Here is a 22330-nt window from a genome sequence, read left to right on the forward strand (position 1 = left end):
AAAATTTATGTTTAGAAAGGGGATGAATGTGACAGATTAAAGCCAGTCAGTAATTCATATTTGATAGAGTATGAATTCTGGTGAAACTCTGCTACACAAGAAAGTGCAGCATGGTGTCACTTTAAGAACTGAGAGTTTAACTCAGTCCAACACTGCCAGACAGATGCAGCTGACATGGAAAACCAGAATCCAGCCACTTTGACCCTTAGATGGATTTAAGGTGCACACAAGATCAAAGGAGCATTTAAATGTTACATCTTGAGAGAGGCAGTAGCAAAATATTTTCTGAGTTAAATACTGGGCCAAAAGGAGCTAAAAATGGGGAAGAAATGTTAATCAACACAGGCGACAATAATCATGGTACATAAAGAGATTATTATGTTTCATTAACGTAATGCTTGACCATTTTTAGTGAAAGTATGACAGCATTCATTATCTTGTATGGCTAGATATTTGATGGTGATCAAATAGGAAGGAAAGTGTTTCACTTGATGCATAAGAAGTTATTTTGTTTGGTTTTAAAAAATTTTTAAAAAACCATGTATTTGACTAAGGTCTCCCATTGACAAGGACATGTGTTGCAACTACTGCCATTTACACACACAAAAATCCAGAAGATTACGCGATTTGGAGACTGACATTCCACAGAATCTATAAATAAATTTATCCACACAGACATAGGAACATTTTTCCAAACACTGACGAGACAGTGTCTGGTAAAGAAGCACCCAACTATATTCAATCCCACATATGACAGAGTCACATTTGCTCTGTTGAGTCAAGATGCCATACAGAGCCATTAACAGGGCAAGTGTTCAAGAGCAGTATACCAATTCAATTATGCAAAAAACAAAAAACTTTCAGAGTATGTTAGCAATTCCCTTTATTTTTACCTATGCTGTGAGTTGGAATACCACATGGAACTGTTTGGTAAATTTTCCTAACTTTACTTCAAAATATAGAAGTCAGAAGCTAATCTGAGCCACCCCTTTCTAGTATACAATGGTCAATTATTTTAAATTGGTAAAAGACAAGCAAAAGCTCTAAGTACAGATTTTTGGTTTTGGTTTTTGGTTTTTTTAACGTGTACTCTAGCTGGCTGTATTGTAAAAAACAGTTACAAAAGGTTTTCAATAAAAATGTAAAGTTTTATTCTGTTTAGCAAACTGCAGTTGTGCAGCATAGGAATTGTTCAGAAAGCCATTTTAACTGTTTACTGGATTATGAAATTCAGGTTATTGTGATAGCCTATATTATAAATAGAAATCAGAAGTTTTGATTAAAAAGGATAATCTAAAAAATAAGAAATTTGTTCAGAAAAAGGTAGCGCATGATTTTTTATAATATATTCTAGTAAAATATGAAAATTGATTATTCTGCTAGTTTCCAACAAACTATTTTAAATGCCAATATTTACAGTTTTTTCTATGTTGCTCCTCACTGTAGAATCTGAGCACCTGACACACATTAATGGATTTATCTTCCCACTATTAACAAAATAGGGAAGTTTATTCCATGTATGTGGCAGCAAAGCACAAAGAAATACATTAGTTTTATGGGTGCCTGCCAGTTCCAGAAGAAAAAACAAACAAACAAACCAAAAACGATATGCCCAAGGTCACACAAGTCTGCAACAGATCCAGGTACAGAACCCAGATGTGGTTCCCAGTATAGGGCTTTACAATAATACCATCATTCCTCTCAAAGCAGTGCTCTTTCCACAGATTAAAAAGTATCTATGTGAAAATATTGCTAACCAAAGATACAAGTAACTATATGCATAATCATTTTAACCATAATAGGATGGTTGGGCAGGCTTAAGTCAATTGCAAGAAGCCCAAGAATAGTTTCTGCTACTACACTTGCCCCTAAACCCCCCAGTCAATGTTTGTCGGTTTACAGTTTATTTATTTTTTGGCGGATGGGGTAAACTAAAGTTTTTCCTCTTTCCTCTTCGCATGTGAAAGGCCCACAAACATACAGGTAAAACAGTGACATTGACTATACTCAAAATGCTGTGGAATGTACAAAGTAAATGGATGAAAAATATTTTCCTGTAATCTGTTATTAAATATTTGTATTACCATAGTACCTAAGAGCCCTAGTTATGGACCAGGATCTCATTGTCTGAGGTGCTGTACAAACAGAACAAAGAGATGGTCCCTGCCCCAAAGAGCTTAAATTTTTGATGCTACTTGTAATATTAGTAAGTAAAAACTTCAGGCAGAAGTGTGATTTAAATTGCCATGTTCCTCTAAGCATAACCAAAACTTCATGCATTTCTGATAAATCTATTACTTCAATAAATAAAAAAAGTCACATTACATTTTCTATATAGAGGATCCTGCTCTCCCAGTCTTAGGTTAGCCCCTTTTTACATGGAAGAATTTCTCTATTAAATTAACTTGTTCTTTTGCCTTTGTTATTGTGAGATGATGTCGATACCGTGCTCTGAAATGTGTAGTTTGGGCTCATTCTGCTTTGTTCCAGTAAGTGTATCCATAGTCAAGAACACTCTACTGATAAAGGGCTACTCACTGAGTGTAACCAAGTTACCACCTAATTTAATTTAATAATTGGAGATATACAAGTCTCCTAGAACTGGAAGAGACCTTGAAAGTTCATTGAGTCCAGCCCCCTGCCTTCACTAGCAGGACCAAGTACTGATTTATGCCCCAGATCCCTAAGTGGCCCCCTCAAGGACTGAACTCACAACCCTGTGTTTAGCAGGCTGATGCTCAAACCACTGAGCTATCCCTCCTCTCTAAGGACCTCAGGAGGTCACCTAGTCCAACCCCCTACTCAAAGAAGGACCAATCCCTAGACAGTTTTTTCCCCCAGTTCCCTAAATGGCCCTCTCAAGGATTGAACTCACAACCCTGGGTTTAGCAGGCCAAAGCTCAAACCACTGAGCTATCCCTCCCCCCACCTCTTGGGAGGTGGATTACCTACACCAATGGGAAAACCCATCCTGAAGCACTACAGTGGGGCAGCTGCACTGCTGCAGCCACACCACTGTAGCATTCGAAGTGTATACATATCCTTGGATGCACAGCTTGGCTAAGTTTTCTGTCTGAAATATACTTCTAGCGAAAAATGCAGATTTGGTGATAATGACACATTTTGTGAATTTGAGTTAGTTTAGTGAAAAAAGGTTTAGTGAAAAAACAAAGAACGTGCAAAAAATAAAAAAAATTGTTTTGGTATTTTCTAAATATTTTTATTTTTTTAGTTCAATGACTTTTTTAAATTTCCTTCAATTTTATTTTAAAAATTCCAAACCGTTTAAAAATGCTCAAAAAATCAAAATGAAATGCTTTGACCCAAAATGATTGTTTTTCACAGTTTTTCAGAACTGCCATCAAACCAACCAATCTGTTATTTATCCAGCTCTAGTTAGATAAGTTCCCAAACAGCAGTATTTAAACACATGCGCACACACAAACGAGACAAACAAATTGTGAAAATTGCCCATGGTCACACAAATCAGCTGTGATACAGCAGAGAATCAAACCGGGATCTTAAGTCCTACGCATAAGACCAGATAAAAAACTAAGGAAGGATATAACAAGCAATATTAGATTTTGAAAAGGTTTAAAAAAAATACAAACAAAATATAAATTGTAGCATGTTCACATTTTGAACTGAGGACAATTCCCAGCTCACTAGTTCTGATCGCACTATTCAAGAGACACCATCATAGGACCTAATCACATCAGCCAAACTATCAGAGGCTCGTTCACTTGCACATCTACCAATGTGATATATGCCATCATGTGCTAGCAATGTCCCTCTGCATGTACATTGGCCAAACCGGATAGTCTCTATGTAAAAGAATAAATGGACACAAATCAGACGTCAAGAATTATAACATTCAAAAACCATTCGGAGAACACTTCAGTCTCCCTGGTCACTCGATTACAGCCCTAAAAGTCACAACATTACAACAAAAATACTTCAAAAACAGACTCCAACGAGAGACTGCTGAATTGGAATTAGTTTGCAAAATGGACACCATTAAATTATGCTTGAATAAAGACTGGGAGTGGATGGGCCATTACAGAAAGTTAAACTATTTCCTCATATTTATTCCCCCCCTACTGTTCCTTACACCTTCCTGTCAACTGCTACAAAAGGACCATTTTAACTACCGCTACAAAAAGTTTTCTTCTCTCCTGCTGGTAATAGCTCACCTTAAGTGATCACTCTTGCTAGAGTGTGTATGGTAACACCCATTGTTTCATGTTCTCTGAGTGTGCGTGTGTACATAAATTTTATATATATATCTACAAAATCTATCTATCTTCCTATTGTATTTTCCACTGCATGCATCCGATGAAGTGGGCTGTAGACCACGAAAGCTTATACTCAAATCAATTTGTTAGGGCTGGTCTACACTACGGAGGAAAATCGATCTTAGATATGCAACTTCAGCTACGTGAATAACATAGCTGAAGTCGAAGTATCTAAGATCGAATTACTCACTGTCCTCACAGCGCGGGATCGATGTCCGCGGCTCCCCTGTTGATTCCGCAACTCCGTTCGGGTTGGTGGAGTTATAGAATCGATATAAGTGCATTCAGGGATCGATATATCGCATCTAGATGAGACGCGATATATCGATCCCCGAGCAATCGATTGCTACCCGCCAATACGGCGGGTAGCAAAGACGTACCCTTAGTCTCTAAGGTGCCACAAGTACTCCTGTCCTCTTTAAAAATAGAGTGTAGCCACTGTGCCCTGAATGGGCAGGACTAGTTAACCTAACTATTTTTAGTTTGCTAGCTCACATCAAGCTAGCATGCATATGTTTCTTCTACTTCGGAAGTACACGCCCAGCTCAAAACATAGCCATACCCTAAGTTAGGGAAAGTGTAATTTCAAGAAAATGAATTTTAAAAATAACATGTAAATGTTAGCTTTTTAACACAAACATATGATTAACCTACATTTTTTTATCTTCAACATATGAGTTACAAGCTAGTGTTCCCACTAGTCCTGTAACTGGATCCACATGGGTCAACTCTTGCACCCAAACAGAGCCACTCAAGCCACTGCAGTACTACAGGTACGTCCAGACTACCTGCCATATCGGTGGGTAGCGATCGATTTTTCAGTGATCGATATATTGTGTCTCATCTAGACGCGATATATCGATCCCCGAATGCACTCCCGTCGACTCCGGAACTCCACCGGAGCAAGTGATGGTAGTGGAGTCTACACTGGGAGCCGCAGACATCGATTCCGCTCCGTGAGTACTTGAGGAAAATCGATCTAAGATACGCAATTTCAGCTACATGAATAGCATAGCTGAAGTCGAAGTATCTTAGATCGATACTGCTCCCCACCCCCAGCGTAGACCAGCCCTACATCAGTGCAAGGACCTGCTCATATGGATCCGATTACATGAAAACTAAATAAAAATAAAGAAAATTCAGACAGAATTTTGATTAACTACATGTTTTGTGTAACATTTAAGATAATAAAATGAAGAGATGTCTTTTTTCCCTTTGTTTACTTTCAACAGGGCTTTGTTTAATTTCTACAAAAGTTATCAATTTCACTTTCTAATCTTTCTTTACACTGGCATACCATCATTCTGGATTGTAACAAGCACGCTGTTGCCACCCACTCAAAGGCCTTGTCTACATTTGGATTTTAGCTACTAATGTTGTTGCTGCACTGATGCAAACCACTAGCAGACATAATTTGCACTGCTACAGTTAACCCTCATTTCACACCTGTGCTGCTCTGGTGTAAACTGTGTCTACAGTAGTGGTCTGCACCAGTGGCTAAAACCCCACCTAGACAAGGCCTAATAGTAATGAAGGTAGCCCTTGGAGAGAAAGATGTGGTTGTTACTGTCTCCCTGAACCAGAGACCCATGCAGGGAACAGAGACAAGTGCAGACAGAGAAGCATACTCTCCCTCACCTGCTCCCCAGGCTCTGGTATGGAAGCAGGGATACTCCCAGGATCCATGCACAGAGCAGAGAGGGTACAGGTAAGGGGAAGCTATATTTCCCTTACCTATCAGACCCCAAACCATGTGTGATGGCTCACAGGCCACATCTGCTTCTTTAGCAAGGGGCCTAGCAGAAGAACTGAAGCCCATCTTCATTTCCCAGATCATTTCAAGTGACCAGGAAACACATTACTGCTGTAGAGCATTAGAGAAAATAGAGCTGCAACAGCACCTGCAAGGGGGCACCAGTATACGTCTGGCTCCTGTTTTCCTCAGGCCATGTCTACATCTAAAATTTTGCAGCGCTGGTTGTTACAGCTGTATTAGTACAGCTGTATAGGGCCAGCGCTGCAGAGTGGCCACACTTACAGCAACCAGCGCTGCAAGTGGTGTTAGATGTGGCCACACTGCAGCGCTGTTGGGCGGCTTCAAGGGGGGTTCCGGGACGAGAGAGCAAACCGGGAAAGGAAACCAGCTTCGCCGCGGTTTGCTCTCTCGGTCCCGGAGCCAGCCAGCAAACCGCAGGGAAGGAGACCTGCTTGCTCGGGGTTCCGGGACCGAGAGAGCAAACCGGGAACGCCGCGGTTTGCTCTCTCGGTCCCGGAGCCAGCCAGCAAACCGCAGGGAAGGAGACCTGCTTGCTCGGGGTTCCGGGACCGAGAGAGCAAACCGGGAACGCCGCGGTTTGCTCTCTCGGTCCCGGAGCCAGCCAGCAAACCGCAGGGAAGGAGACCTGCTTGCTCGGGGTTCCGGGACCGAGAGAGCAAACCGGGAACGCCGCGGTTTGCTCTCTCGGTCCCGGAGCCAGCCAGCAAACCGCAGGGAAGGAGACCTGCTTGCTCGGGGTTCCGGGACCGAGAGAGCAAACCGCGGCGAAGCTGGTTTCCTTTCCCGGTTTGCTCTCTCGGTCCCGGAACCCCGAGCAAGCAGGTCTCCTTCCCTGCGGTTTGCTGGCTGGCTCCGGGACCGAGAGAGCAAACCGCGGCGTTCCCGGTTTGCTCTCTCGGTCCCGGAACCCCGAGCAAGCAGGTCTCCTTCCCTGCGGTTTGCTGGGTGGCTCCGGGACCGAGAGAGCAAACCGCGGCGTTCCCGGTTTGCTCTCTCGGTCCCGGAACCCCGAGCAAGCAGGTCTCCTTCCCTGCGGTTTGCTGGCTGGCTCCGGGACCGAGAGAGCAAACCGGGAAAGGAAACCAGCTTGATTACCAGAGGCTTCCTCCTTCCACGGAGGTCAAGAAAAGCGCTGGTAACTGTCTACATTGGATTACCAGCGCTGGATCACCAGCGCTGGATCCTCTACACCCGAGACAAAACGGGAGTACGGCCAGCGCTGCAAACAGGGAGTTGCAGCGCTGGTGGTGCCCTGCAGATGTGTACACCTTCAAAGTTGCAGCGCTGTAACTCCCTCACCAGCGCTGCAACTTTCTGATGTAGACAAGCCCTCAGACCCACTCAGTGACCCACTCAGACCCTGGCAGGAAAGCAAAGCACAATGAAGATAAGAGTTTAAGAACTACAACAGCTGTTGTGACCCTTATAGCTTGAAATGCAGACTTTGTTTTTGAGTTACATGATTTCAAACCACCCCCTTCAATGGGGAGCAAGAAAGCCCTGAAACCAAACATCATGCACAGGTGACAGGATTATCTCTAGTCTGCGACTACCTGGAGAGGGCGGGGGAGGGGGGTTAATCTAATCTTGAAAACCAGGCACAGACCCCTCTGCCTCCATTTAGAGACTCACCAGTCCTCCCAGTCCTCCCACACACAGAGAGCTCAGACAGTGCACTGCCCCAACATCTGCCCCAGCCCCGCACACCCCTGTGGCCAGGAACAGATCAGCTCCCCACATCCAGAGCAACACACACACAGCCATACACTCCAATATACCCCCAGTACATGTACACACACACACCATACCCCCCTCACCCCGGTACCAGGTCAGCCCCATATCACCGATACACGTGCATACACAGCCCATACGCCCCTCAGTACACATAACCCCCCCAAACACCCCCCCAGTACAGCCCCATAGCACCAGCAAACGAAACGCTCACACACCTCCTTACACCTCGCTACACGCGCGCACACACATACACCCCCCATGACACCCACACACACCCCCTCCTCGCCGCACTGACCCCCCCCTTGCCCGGCGCGCGCCCCCAGTCCCACGTGGCCCGCGCGGGGCCCCTCCTCCCCGCTACCTGGGCCGCGCCTCCCGGAACAGGCCCGTCAGCCGCCGCACGGTCTCCAGGCAGCCGGGGCCCGACGAGGCCTCCGAGGGCCGCTCCGCTCGGGCGGCAAGTCCCAGCTGCTGGGCCAGAGCGGGCAGCGCCTCCTCGGGCCCGGCCGCCGCCATCGTGCGCCTCATCCCCGCTCCGCCCCCTGCCCCGAGCGGCGCCAGGGTAGGGACTGCCCAGGCCCGGCCCCTGCCCCTCGGCCACACGTGGGAGGGCCCGGCGTGCGTGTGAGACACGGACATGCGGGGGCGTGTGCACACTGAGATGTATGCCCCACGTGCGCCTGTGGGCGTGTGTGTGCAGGTGTGTGTGATATCTGAGGACGTGTTAAGTATGCGCACACATCGATGCGTGTGGATATGTGTGCGTGCATGCACGTGTACAGATGTGCGTTGATAGGGGTGAGATCCATGGGGTTATATTCAGCCGGAGCCATCCAGAGTGGAGCTCTAGTAAAGATTTTCAAACCTGCAGAAACCCTGGCTGGCCCCCGGGCTCTGGGAAATAGTGAATATTTAAGGCCTGGTGATATCTGTATATTCATGCGTGTAGATGTGTGTATGAGTGTGCACATATGTGACTGCACATATGTGAGTGCATGTGTGCAGCTACGTGTGATGCCTGTGGGCATTGGTGTTGAGATAAGTGTACATGCAGGCTGTGCATAAATTACATAATGCATTGCTGGGTGGATGGGTCCTTAATTTTGCATGACAGAATGTTTGTTTCAGTGTTATAAAGTGTTACAAGGGAGGGGGTAGGTCTTGAAAAATCACAGAAAAGTGTTACATAATTTGTGGACAGTCCCCACATGTACCTAAGAGATATATAGTAATTTTAAATATTAGAAGTAAACAAAAACCCAAACTCAGGGAATGTGCAATTAAGTTTCCATCACCAAACAGAGGGCTATTTGTTGCTTCAAGCAAAGTCCAACTACCATGCAGTCTACCTTAAAGGTAGGCTTGGAAGGATTCAGTTTTATTGGTAAACGGTGATTTCACCATACACACAGAAACTGACAAAAATATTTCCATCAATAATAATTGAAATTTACAGGTAGACTATGTAAAATGCTGCTTGAGAGCTTATTAGAGTTTGACTTAAGGATATTTACTTTGTATTTTTTAACATGTGATGTTGACAATTTGTGTTCTAATGACTATAACACTTTAACCTTTTGACTCTCAATGCCTTCTGTCATTAAATATTTTCTGATCTCCCATTGTCTGACCACCCCATATTTTCCCACAGCTATGAAAATTTAAATTGATAAAAATAGAAAAAGATGCTTAAAAATAAACATTGATATTAGCCATTGAAATTATATAAAAAAAATTTCTGCCAAGCCTAATTAAAGGATTTTGATTAGTGGTGTGTAGCTGTTGTTGCCTCTCTCCTATTCACTTGTATGTGTAAATCTTGAGCATTTATGTCTTCTACAATCAGTGGGAAGCTGAGTATGTCATACAAGTTACAGATTCTCTGGTTGTTGTTTTTTCCTTGAGCACTATGACTTTTCCTTTTTTCATTTCCTCCATCACCAACTTTGAAGACATGCCACTGACACTGGGAGGAGTGTGAATACCTGTGCCTAACCCTTCTAGGAGCAATGGAGGTGAAGGTTCCCCATCCAGAGGTAAAACATTCTCTGACTTTATGCTAGGTTTTTTTGCTTCAAATTTCTCATCATTGCTGCCCCACTTCAGCTCAGCAAGTAGCAGCAATGTTGGAAGCTCTGGCCTCTCCAGCAACTGTTCTGCAGGCTACTCATCAGCCACTCATTCACCAGCTGACTGTCAATTGCCTTCTGCTGCCACCTGCCTCCATTCTGTGATCTCAGCACTTAGCAGGCTGAGCGGAGAGTCCTATCACAACTGATTTCAGCTCTCATTGGGCAGTTAACATAACAGAGACTTCTAATGAAACCTATTTATCTTTATTATTTGAACAGTGGGGAGAAACAAATTAAACCAGGCTAGGGAAAATCCTTGACAGGGGTATATATCCTCCTAGTTAGGATACTTATCTCCCATTTACTTTCATAGGCCTCTGACATTCAAGCCCCTGGCTTAACGAGGCTCTTTCAATTGAGGGTGGCCCCTTTATTTGGGACAGGTTAAGCATGGTCCTGCTTTCCTGTATTCCTACAATACAGGGAGTCCTCGAACATATGACACTCAACTTTCATCGGACACCATTTACAACGCTTTTCAACTGACAACCCGTTTTGCCCCTAAAACACTTGTTTCTCCCTTCGACACTCTGTTTGCACAAAGTTCGCTTGAAATTACTTCCTGGTTGTGTTATACTGGTATGGAGTTGGAAGGGATCACTTCTGATTGGCCTTGAGGCAGCAGAGTAGCTTGTTGCTGGGTAGGGTTGCTGTTTGTTTTTGATTGGCTCCCAGCCCGGGCTCAGCCAATCAATAAGCTTAAACAGTGATTGGCTGAGGCTCAGCATGTGTGCCATTCTCCGTGGCTTTCTGAACCTGTGTTGCCAGCATTCTGAACAGCATGTGTGAGTTTATATGTTTATTTGAATGCTGTTTACAACATACAGTGTACAGTAAATACATTTGATGTTGCAACATCAGTCAGATGTAATTCATTTAGTACAAAAATCTGAGTGGTGAAAATAGTGTATCAAGCATTGGTTCAGGAACCAATCCCCCCTTCATACCATTGATTCCTATGGGAAAAGTGTTTTCAACTTATACGTTTCGACTTACAACACAATTCTGAGGACCAAATTGTGTCGTAAGTCCGAGGACTCGCTGTAATTACAACATTGGTAACCATATATCACTACCCATAGCATTCAGTACTAAGGTAATTTGTACCCAACACCAGCTAAAGTTCATCACTTTGACACTGCTGTATCTGCTGAATATCTAAGCAGAGCAGGAGCAAACTGTATGTACATAAACACACACAAAGTCTCTCCCCCTCCCATCTAGCTGTCAGGGAAGCATTCATTCAGACCCTGCTTACAAACATATTGCCTTTTCCTTTAGAAATAAATTCAGTTGTCATCCCTCCTGAGCTAGACCAGAGGTAAACTTCTCTTCCTCCTGCATTAATATCCAGCAGTGATCCTCTTGTTTTTAATGATTGTCAGTCACCAGGATTGAAGCCAGCCTGGACATGTTACTTGGGCATGTATCAACAAGCACTACTTGAAGTTACATATAAACAATATGATTTGTACAAATATCAAGTGGAAATTAGTTAGATAAATAAGAACTATCGGGTGATAGTGATTAAATTAAATAATCGGACAGTATGGCCTAACTTTTCACAAGTCCCATGCTTTTTTACAACAGTTCCTGTGGCAGACTGGGAGGCCTGCTAAACCCAGGGTTGTGAGTTCAATCCTCGAGGGGACCATTTGGGGATGGGTCCTGCTTTGAGCAGAGGGTCGGACTAGATGACCTCCTGAGATCCCTTCCAACCCTAATAATCAATGATTCTATGAAACTGACAAGCCTACACATCAAAGTACATTTCAAAGGTTGTCTTTATCTCTGAAAGAGCTAGAAATGTTTCTTTGTTTCTTTGAATTGGAATGGAAACTCAAAACAGGTGGAACAGTTGCCATGAATGAGATCCCAGGTCCATCTAGTTGAGTACCCTGTGTCTGACAGTAGCCAACACCAGCTGCTTCAGAGGAAGGTGCACAAATCATTGCAATACACAGTTTTGAAATAACTGGCACACAGACAGAGGTACTTTCTTCATAACCCTCATTAGTTTAGAGGCTGGCTTATACTAACTTGATATTCTTGTTATGCACGTAACTGTCCAATTCTTTTTTGAATCTTGCTATACTTTTAGGCTCAATGATACCTTGTAGCAGTAAGTTTCAAAGGCTAATTGTATGATCCTTTTATTAGTTGTAAATTTGCTGCCTTGTAATTTCATTGAATACCCCTTGATCTTGCTTTATGAAAGAGGGTAACCAGAAGCTCCCAATGTATCTTTTGTATGATATTCATTATTCTGAATATCCCTTAACATCGGTTTTTGGACCCCCTTCTATTATTGCTACATCCTTTCTGAGGTAGGGTGACACAGTATTCCAGGTGAGGGTGTACCATTGACTGGAGCTTGTAATATAACTTCTGCGAGAGAACTGGTGAACAACATGTATTGAGCTCACCTCCACTAAAAACAGCATTTGGACATGAATATGGGTAAAATAATTACCTTCACTAGTTATCTTTGTTTTACGTATAAAATCAGTTTTGAAGTTTTTATAAATTCATTTTGAGTTATGAGTAGATTAAAAAAATTGTATTTTCAAAAGAGAAAAACCAACATTTCATAATAGTCATTACTTTATATTTATTTGTATCATGAGGGCACCTAACAGCCCCAATCAGCAGTTAGGGCTGCATTGTGCTCGGTAGTTTACACACAATAAAAATTCAGTCCCTGCCCCAGAGCTTGCAATCTAAGCAATGTAAGTTTTCAAAGTCTCATAGCTCAAATATGGCTTGTCTAATATATTTAGAAAACTTCACCAAAAAGAAAAACAAACAAACTATCCTCTGGCTATAGTAGAATAGCCTTCTTGACAAGTTTTATGCAGGGCTTCCAGAAATAGGTTTTGCATTTTTCTTGGAAGACCCTGAGGTTTCAGGTCAGGCATTGAGAAATTGTGTCACACTCTGGAGGTTGACTGTTCTAGCAAAGTGTAGCTGTTGTGGGAGGTCATAACCCTGCAGGGTGAGAGAGTTCATCATAATTTGGGCCCCAGCTCTCCAATGTCCCTCATTTTATAGACTCAGACTCACAGAAAAGACCATGATCATTTAGACTGACCTGCGCATTGCGGGCTACAGAATCTCACCCTTCCACTCCTATAATAGACCCATAAACTCTGGCTGAGTTACTGAAGCCCTCAAATCTTGATTTAAAGACTTCAGTTACGAAGAATCCACTATTTACTCTAGTTCAAACCAGCAAATGACCCATGCCCATGCTGCAGAGGGAAGGTGAAAAGAAGCCCATGTCTCTGTCAGTCTGACCCAGGGGAAAGTTCCTTTCCAACCACAAATAAGGTGATCAGTTAGACCGGGTTCCCTATGATACGCGTGAATAAATGAAGACTCAGCACACCACTTCTGAAAGGTTGCCGACCCTGAGTTAGACCCTGAGCATGTCATCAAGACCCAACAGCCAGATACCTGGGAAAGAATCCTCTGTATTAACTCAGAGCCCTTCCCATCTAGTGTCTCGTCTCTGGCCACTGGAGATATTTACTATTAGTAGTCATGGATGTGCCACATGCCAGTGTAGGCAAGCAAGCTCAGCACACGATCCCCACCACACCAACCTCAGCATACCATTCCCACCATAAATTCAGTCTTAAAACCAGTTAGGTTTTTTGGCCCCACTGCTCCCCTTGGGAGGTTGTTCCAGAACCTCACTTCTCTGATGATTAGAAACCTTCATCTAATTTCAAGCCTAAACTTGTTGATGGCCAGTTTATATCCATTTGTTCTTGTGTCCACATTGGCACTTAATCTAAATAACTTCTCTCCCCGCCTGGTATTAATCCCTCTGATGTATTTATAGAGAGCAAGTATATCTCCTCTCAGCTTCATTTGGTTAGGTAAAACACGCCAAGCTCTTTGAGTCTCTATTTTGAGTGATATTATTCCTTTTCTTTTCAGTGTTATGTATATGTCACATAAATTTGGTGTTGCCTCTCTGTTGTTGTTGTAAATTATTTACATCAGATATAATCATAAAACAGAAGTTATAGAAAGAAGTCTTCAGTTTCACATTTAGGTGATCTGTCTGGGGATTGGTCCTGCTTGAGAAGGGGGTTGGACTAGATGACCTCCTAAGGTCCCTTCCAACCCTGATATTCTGTGATTCTATGATTCTATGATAATCAAGCCTACAGGTTCTAAACACTAATAGTGGCTTAATCCACATCTGATAGGAGAAGACACCATCTTCTCACCAAGCATAGATTGAAAAAAAGGCATTTTTCTTGGGTGTGGCAATTTGGGTATTCAGAAGCACTGAAGAGTTCAGGTGAACATAGACATTGTAGTCTTCCTAACATATTAGTAACCCTTGGAGACGGGATACTGACCCAATGAGTGACAAGGATATTTGGCTTTAGCCCTTGTCCCAGGTCATGTGACTGGGGCCAGGAAATTAAGGTTTTGTTTTTTATTCCACTCGTGCGTTACACTCTTGTTACACGGTGACAGAAGCAAACAATCTTTCACCAAAAGGAAGCAAATGAAGCCCCCTGTGTCCTTCTGGCTGGAAGGGAACCTGGCAGAGAGCTGGGAGAGGTGATTGAAGCAATACCAAATTGTCATGGAAGCAAATGATATTGCAAAGAAATCAGAGGATGAAATTCTCTGTGCTGCTATATGTATCAGGTTCAGAGCCATTGTAGTTTACTCCGCCTCATTGGCTACACACCTTTGAACTTCCACAGTGAATGAAGCATTTCCTAACTTTTGACTGCTTGACATTCCAACCTTAACAATGTTCTTTAACCAATTTTTTGAATGGAATTAATTAATTATGTTGCGCTGTTACACAAACTTATAGACGGACACAGTCCCTTGCCGCAAAGAGCTTATCTAAAAGGACAAGAAAGACACATTTGGTGTGAAAGGGACACAACACAAAAGCAAATTGGTCAGGATGACAGTTGACAGAGTTCTGTTAGTTTCATGTTGGGGGGGTTGCATTATTGTTTTTATGAATATTATATTTATTACAAAATGAAGTTTTAGATTTTAGTTTAGAACAAGAAAAGCAAAATACAGGAGGTTGTAAACATGTGTAAGTTAAAGCAGGCCTAAACTTACACATTGGGAAGCTGGAAGATGTAAATTTAGACATCAGCAGAGTGAGTGTAAGTAGGTCTAAAGGATTTGCAATTTAAGGGAGTCTAAGAAATTGGAAGTGAGTCATCTCCTTTTATGACACCTCTGAACTTGGCTCTATAGCATTCTGATTTTTAAAGTGACACATATCAGCTAGGAAATGCCAGTGGAAGATTAATCATTTCTATGACTGTGTGTAGTTTGCCCCTTTAGCTTGGCAATAGCCATCTTGCAGGACAGTACAAAGCTGGTGGTGTCTTATCACTTGCCCCCCACACCCTAACTCCCACTTCACATTGTTCTCCCTGCAGGTTACATTCCACACATTTCACAGCTACTGCCTCTCCACCCACCCAAGCTGAAAGTATCTCTTGGGCTGCTTGAACTTGAATCCTAACTGACTTCCTCTTGGAGTCTAACAGCCTAACCTTGCTCTCCTTCTCTCCTCTTTTCCCCAACCCACACCAGAACAGCCCCCTCATCCAAATCAATCATATTTTATTGGCTATTTAGGTGTTACCAAAGTGTAAACAAGACAGAAGCTTTAGCTCACTCTCAGAGATTGATTCTAGCAACATTTGGCCAGAATGGGACTTCATTTTGTTTAGAGATTTATCCCCATACATGGAGAATCCGGGCAGCAAAGGCCTTCACAGTATATATGGGATTAATCCCCATATATAGGGCTTGATCCTACCTCAAATGAAGTCAGTGGAAAAACTCCCATTGACATGTATGTTGCAGGATCAGCTCCACACTCAGCATCTGCCTGGGAATACAACTTCAAGGTGTGTTTGGGGTTTAATCCCCAGAACGTAGACTGACTGCCACAGCAATTCTCCTTTTCTCTGCAACACATGACATACACCTCACTGCATGCATGTATGCATGTCCCAATAAGTAGCCTCATTTTTTTCTCTGTACTGTCTGTATATGAGTTGGGGGGTAAGGGAGGGTTCAGTGGCATGTCAAGAGATGGAGAGGCCGCTAGAAAGTAGTGGAATGCTGTCGGGCCGTTTTGGTGGGTGCAAGTACTTGAGAAAATGAGGAAGAGGAGGGGTCGCTGTTGTGCAGGGCGGCTGCTGTGTGTAGGAGGGAGAGCAGGACTGCTTTGAGTATGATGTGTTTGTATGGCGGGAGACAGGCTGGCTGTTGGGATGTATGTGGGCAGGGCCGGTGCAAGGATGTTTCGTGCCCTAGGCGAAACTTCCACCTTGCACCATCCCCCGTCCCCGAGCCCCCGCCCTGAGGCACCCTCCCCACCCCCGCGACAGCTCTCCCCCCTCTGCCCTAAGGTACCCCCCCATGGCAGATCCCCCCTTCTGCCCTGAGGCGTCCCCCCCGCAGCAACTCCCCACCCTCTGCCCTGAGGCACTCCTCCCCGCTCACCCCTGCTCCACCTCCATCCCGAGCGCGCCGTTGCTGCTTCACTTCTCCTGCCTCCCAGGCTTGCGGTGCCTAAGTTGATTGGCGCCGCAAGCCTGAGAGGCGGGAGAAGTGAATCAGCTCACCCCTGCTCCACTTCCTCCCCGAGCACGCCGTTGCTTCTTCACTTCTCCTGCCTCCCAGGCTTGCGGTGCCAATCAGCTTAGGTGCCGCAAGCCTGGGAGGCGGGAGAAGTGAAGCGGCCATGACATGCTCTGGGATGAGGCGAGGCAGGGGTGAGCTGGGGCGGGGAGTTCCCCTGCGTGCTGCCCCCACCTTACTTGCTGCAGGCTTCCCTCCCCGCGCCCCCCCTGCCCCAGCTCCCTCTGCCTAAATGACGACAGCGACCAGGGCGGCTGAAGATCCAGCTGCCATGGTCGCTGCCGAAGAAAATGCCGCCCCCCAAATCCCAGCGACATAGGCGACCACCTAGGTCGCCTAAATGGTTGCACCGGCCCTATATATGGGACGGAGAAAGGGTGAAAGCTGGGATTCAAATTCAGGCAACAGGAGAAATTTTTCAGCCTAGCAGGAGCTATGAGAAATGTGGAATGTAACCTGCTGGTGGGTGTGGACACAATAGTGAGAAGGGAGCAGAGGGGAGCAGGTAAGTATAAGAACAAACCATTTTGCTCTCTGTCCTGAAAAATGGCAGCTGTCATATGCTAGGGTGTCTTTTTTTTTTTTAATGTTAAATCCAATACCAAGCTAATGCCATTATTTTTTTTTGATACAAGTTCACATGATTCTAAATTAAAAAGAAAAACAGTTGCTGTTTCCCTTCATGTTGTATGTTGATGCTGGTGTAGTTTAAGGATGTACATGTGCCTATATTAATGTTATGTCACATTTGTCCAGAATGTCAGAAGTGTGCATGGCACTTTACAAAAGGAAGAAGAATGTCACCTCTCCCCCAAAGAGCTCACAGTTTAAATTGCCCATAAGATGAGATCAGTGTTCAGGAGAAAACAGCGAGTAATGGTGATGGAAGGAGAAGTGCACCAGGGGCAGCAGGGGAACCTCCATACCCGACCCTGGTCTCCAGCAGAAGTACCAGGCAGAGCAGAAGAAGCCCCAGCACCGGGACCCCCGCTGCAGCCCCAGGACTGGCTACTTGCTGTGGCCTCAGGGCTGAGGGACTCCCCGCCCTGCCTCCCACAGTGGGCATCAGGCTTCAGTCATCCCCACCTCTCATCTGCCCTCCCTATTGTTTTTAATAAAAGTCACAGACAGGTCTTGGACTTCTGTGAATTTTTGTTTATTGCCCATGACCTGTCTGTGATTTTTACTAAATATAACCGTGCCAAAATCTTAACCTTATTCATGGTTACAAAGAGAGGGAGAAACGCGTCCTTCCTTAGATTTCCAAGAATGGGGTTTTCTTTTCCACTTCAGTACTTTTCTATTAACTTTAATGGTCCATCATTCTCTTTTCCTAGGTTGTACACTACTAGGTTCTTGCACTTAGTTTCGTGTAAACAACTAACCTAGGAGGTGCCCCTCCCTATCTAATTGTTTCCCCACAGGACTGAGAGGTGACACTGGAGTTGCATTCTGGTTATAATTATAGTGTACTACACATATATACATTCATAATCATATACATATCTCCTAATGGCCATTACACCTTTTCATAAAAGACCTCACTTGACATATATTTATGCACAATAAATTGCATATAAGCAGTGGATTCAATTGCTTATTCTTTGGGGTTCATGCCCCTTGTTCTCTCTAGAGGTGTGTGGACCCTGATTATCACAAGTACACTTGTTAGTTCCTAACTGTTGTTTAATAATTACTTTTAAAAATATATTTAGAGGGAATTAGATTATTGTTTGAGGAATTGTGGGAAAATATAGGTTTTGAGAAGGGATTTGAAGGAGACAAGAAGTGTGGGTGATTGCTTTAAAAATAAATAAAAGAAGGAATAAATTGCATGAGTGACAACATTAGGGATTATTGGAACATATATGTACACAAATCCTTATCCTCCCTTTGTGATGCTTCCCAATATCAGATAGAGCTTTCTGGTTTGACAATTTACTTCAGTTCCTAAATCTGCGGATCTGTTTGGTTATTGCAACAATAGCTAGAAATACGTTAGATATCGAACTTGCCCTGGAAAGAAATATTTTTTGGAGAAAAATGCCTTAGGAAAGAAAACTAGAGGAAAAGCATCTGAGCATTTTAGTAGGACAAACCTTGGGCCAGAATCTAGTAACCGTATTCAAGTAGTAACATACTTCTCAGACAGTCCCATGGTACTCACTCACCAACAAAGCCACTACCTTTTCGAGTAAAGAGATCAAAATTTGTCCCCAGATGAATGGGTGAACACTGGAAGTACCCACAGGAAAATCTTGAAGGATGTAGCACTACTCCCATCTAGCAGCATCAGTGGAAATTATCAATGCCAAAAATTTTACTAAAATAGGGTGACCAGACAGCAAATGTGAAACATTGGGAAGGGATGAGGGGTAATAGGAGCCTGTATAAGAAAAACACCCCAAAACTGGGACTGTCCCTGTAAAATCAGGACATCTGGTCACCCTATACTAAAAGGAGAAAAGAGGGATAAAAGATCAGAGAACAAGAGAGAGCAGTGCAGTGACTCAGAAATCTTCAATTTGCAGTTATTCTACTGACTGTAGGTGAAAAATTAGAGCAGAGCTATGAAATGGACTAACAATTTCTGCTTTGTTCACCAGTAACCACCTCACACAAGATCTGTCAACAGACTGACATCTAGTGGAGATAAAACAATATTCTGCAGAACTGAATAAAAAAAGTCTGAATTTTACAGTCTTACAACGTAAATAATTATACACAGTTCATTAATTTCAATTTACATAGCTTAAAAGAAGTTTATTGTAGGCCATTTGTCATAAATTAAAAACAGAATCACATAAAATGGTAAAATCAGCATCATTTCCATTTACCCTACACCAAAATTAAACTAACACCCAAACAATAACATACTGGGATTAATTTTTGGAACATTTCTGAAAATTAGTCCAATATTGCTTTAAATTGAAAATACCATTACCAGTTATCAACACAAAATAACATGAAATTATACTAAAAATATTTACTAAAGTAATCCACATATGAAGAGCTAGGAACTAATGGGTTCAATCCCAACTCTCCTAAATCATATACATTATTTGTGTGTCAAAATCCATATAAGTTTAAAGTCATTATTTTATTAGCACTGGTAGGTGTTTGATTTTTACAAGTGTACTAAAGAAGGAACAAGTACTAGAATTAGAGTAAAAATAACTTCCTCAGAAGACATGGAGAATTCAGTCAGCACTGGGCTTCACAGTGTGTTTGGGATTTAATCCCCATATACAGGGCTTTTCATTTACTAAATGGGGAAACCACCAAGAAACTGCTATCAACCACAGAGGCCTGAACAAAGGAAAGATACTTTTGCACCACAGTGAAGATTTTTAATAAGCTTAGTATACAGATATATTGTTTTAAAAAGAAATCCGCCATTTGACTTTACTAAACAATCAAATAGATTAAATTAGACAGGTTCATTCTACATAGACTGGCTATAAGACTTGGCCTCTGCTGAATTTATAACTTTGATTTAAACTAAATCTCTGTGACCCTTCACCTTTTATTAAAAAGTAGCTATTATTTGTGAGAAAGTCTTGCTGATACCCAGATAATTCTATTATTTGCATTGACTCCTTGCTGCTCCTCTGCATACTGAACAGAACAACTTAACAGATGATTTGGTTCCTTTAGTATATAACTACTGATAAACTTTTTCTGTCTCCTCTCTATACAGCATGGGACACATTGCAATTTTCCCAGCTTGAAAGAAAGGCCTGAAGCTGAAGGGGCTATATACAAGTACTCCAAATCATAGGGAGGCCCAGACTCTCATCTGAATAAAATAAAAGCTCTGTTCCAGCATGTGTACTATCTATATCTCTAACGTATCATTCATTTACTAGTACTAGAATATGTCTTTTTACTAGACACATTACACCACATACTGATTTGTGTACTTGCACTCAATCATACAATGTATTGTAAACCTCAAAGGGACCGGGTGCTTTCCTGTAAATATTCTACAAACAGTAACAAATGACATATTAAAATCTCTGTTAGGGATGGGTGGGGCTACTTTTTTGATTCAACTGAGGCTGTTGATATTTACTGAATACAAATACTGATTTCCACCTGGAGAGGGAGAGGGGAGTGAGGCAATGGGAAGAGGGTGGCTAAATGATGACTTGAAGGCAGGAACAGGAAGGGGGAATCAGGCACTAGGGGATGGTGGCAAGAGGTGCTGGATCATAATAAAAAATGGCTGGACCAGATCCAGTGCCCTTTGAAGTCAATGGAAACAAGATCAAGCCCTCTGTATTTTGTTTTTGACTCATTCATCTAAATATTGGTAAAATGGCTGGATCTGTATAAATGTGACTAAAAGGTTTGTCATGTTCGTGATGCCACATAATATTATAATATACATGGCAATACAAATTACACATTGGTAAATGAGTATTAATGATCATACATTAGTAGAAGTTCCGTGATAAGGGGGGAGGAGGGGGAGGTTGAAGCAGGAAGAACAGGACACAGGAGAGTGTAAGATAAAATATGTCCCCTCAGTCTTTGGGCCTGATTCTCTACTATCGTCCTTCCATTTAATGCCTGTATAATTCAAGCTCTTTATTGTATACACCTCTGTGGGTGGCTTTTCCTGCTTCATCCATATCCATCCACCTCTCAATGTACCATGTACCAAATTATCCTCTCATTTACTGAGCTGTAATTTACACACTATCTGCATAGCTTGTGAATATAGGCCCTAGTTTATGGAGTATTGTCATATTTTTCATTGGTATATAGAAGTCATATGGCATGTCAAAATTGAATTATAGAAGCCTAGTGTTTTTTAATAGAAGACAAAGGTTTGTACAATCATGTTGTTAAACAGGGAATCTGGGAATGGTGTGTGCCTTCATTCCTGAAGAAAGGAGTGCCTAGTAAAGAGGAATCTATTATAAATCACATTTTTAGTGAGAATGGCAAAGCTGCATAAAACTCTTGCCTTAGGGAATCTGTCTAATTTGTCAGCTAAAATCCAGTCTCCTGATAGAAAACTAGTCTATTCATGCTTCATGGAGACTAATTACCCACAGAAAGAATCTGTTCAGGGAACTGTCAACAATGACTTAGTGTGGCATAATCATCATATGAGATTTCAAAGCTTCCAAAATCAGTGGAGTTTCCCCTGCTCATTGTGCCATGCCTTAGACATGTATCAGTTCCTTATCTCTCTCTCTCACACACACCACTTCACAACCTGGTGGGTGGTGTCTCATAAGAAGACTGCAGTTAGGGTGACCAGATGTCCCAATTTTACAGGGACAGTCCCAATTTTGGGGTGACTTTCTGATACAGGCTCCTGTTACCCCCACCCTCGGTCCCCATTTTTCACATTTGCTATCTGGTTGCCCTAAATGAAGTACCATCATGGTTTATTCCCAATAAACTGAAAAATAGGAAAAGAACTTGCTTTGTCTCTTAGAAAGGATTTTCCATTTCTGTGTTATAAATGGATATAGTGTACCTCTAGTGACAATATCGAAGTGCAATGAATATGAAGGTCAAGCACTATATCTGCAGTGATAACTTGCATACATTTTTTTGAATGTTTAAGGGTGATCATTTCCATAGAGTGTAAATCAGGGTAAAGCAGAAGAAAATCGAAGTGGAGTTATGCCAGATTTGCACCTTATACGTCAGAGAAGAATTTGTCTCTACGGGTTTTAGGGGTAATAAAAGCCACTCTGATAATTTTCTAACTA

At 42.8% G+C, this 22330-nt stretch overlaps 1 protein-coding gene and 1 long non-coding RNA gene across 4 annotated transcripts in view; one reads left to right on the forward strand and one right to left on the reverse strand.

Annotated features, from left to right (window-relative positions):
* The window catches only part of ATXN10 (ataxin 10), a 181968-nt gene extending 173606 nt beyond the window's left edge, over nucleotides 1-8362 (reverse strand). For both annotated transcript variants that reach the window (XM_030539598.1, XM_030539591.1), the window contains exon 1: nucleotides 8168-8362. In XM_030539598.1, the coding sequence (XP_030395458.1) occupies nucleotides 8168-8334 (167 nt within the window). In that variant the 5' untranslated portion in view covers nucleotides 8335-8362. The remainder of the gene's footprint in view (nucleotides 1-8167) is intronic.
* Nucleotides 8275-20434, forward strand: LOC115638000. Of its 2 annotated transcripts, none has more exons than XR_003997395.1 (3): nucleotides 8275-8368; nucleotides 9759-9842; nucleotides 20296-20434. It is a non-coding gene; the product is annotated as an uncharacterized LOC115638000 (long non-coding RNA). The 2 variants fall into 2 exon arrangements; XR_003997396.1 differs by lacking the exon at nucleotides 8275-8368 and adding an exon at nucleotides 8380-8506.
* The last annotated feature ends 1896 nt before the right edge of the window (nucleotides 20435-22330 follow it).

This window comes from Gopherus evgoodei, chromosome 1, assembly GCF_007399415.2.
Source record: "Gopherus evgoodei ecotype Sinaloan lineage chromosome 1, rGopEvg1_v1.p, whole genome shotgun sequence".
Taxonomy (NCBI): domain Eukaryota; kingdom Metazoa; phylum Chordata; order Testudines; family Testudinidae; genus Gopherus; species Gopherus evgoodei.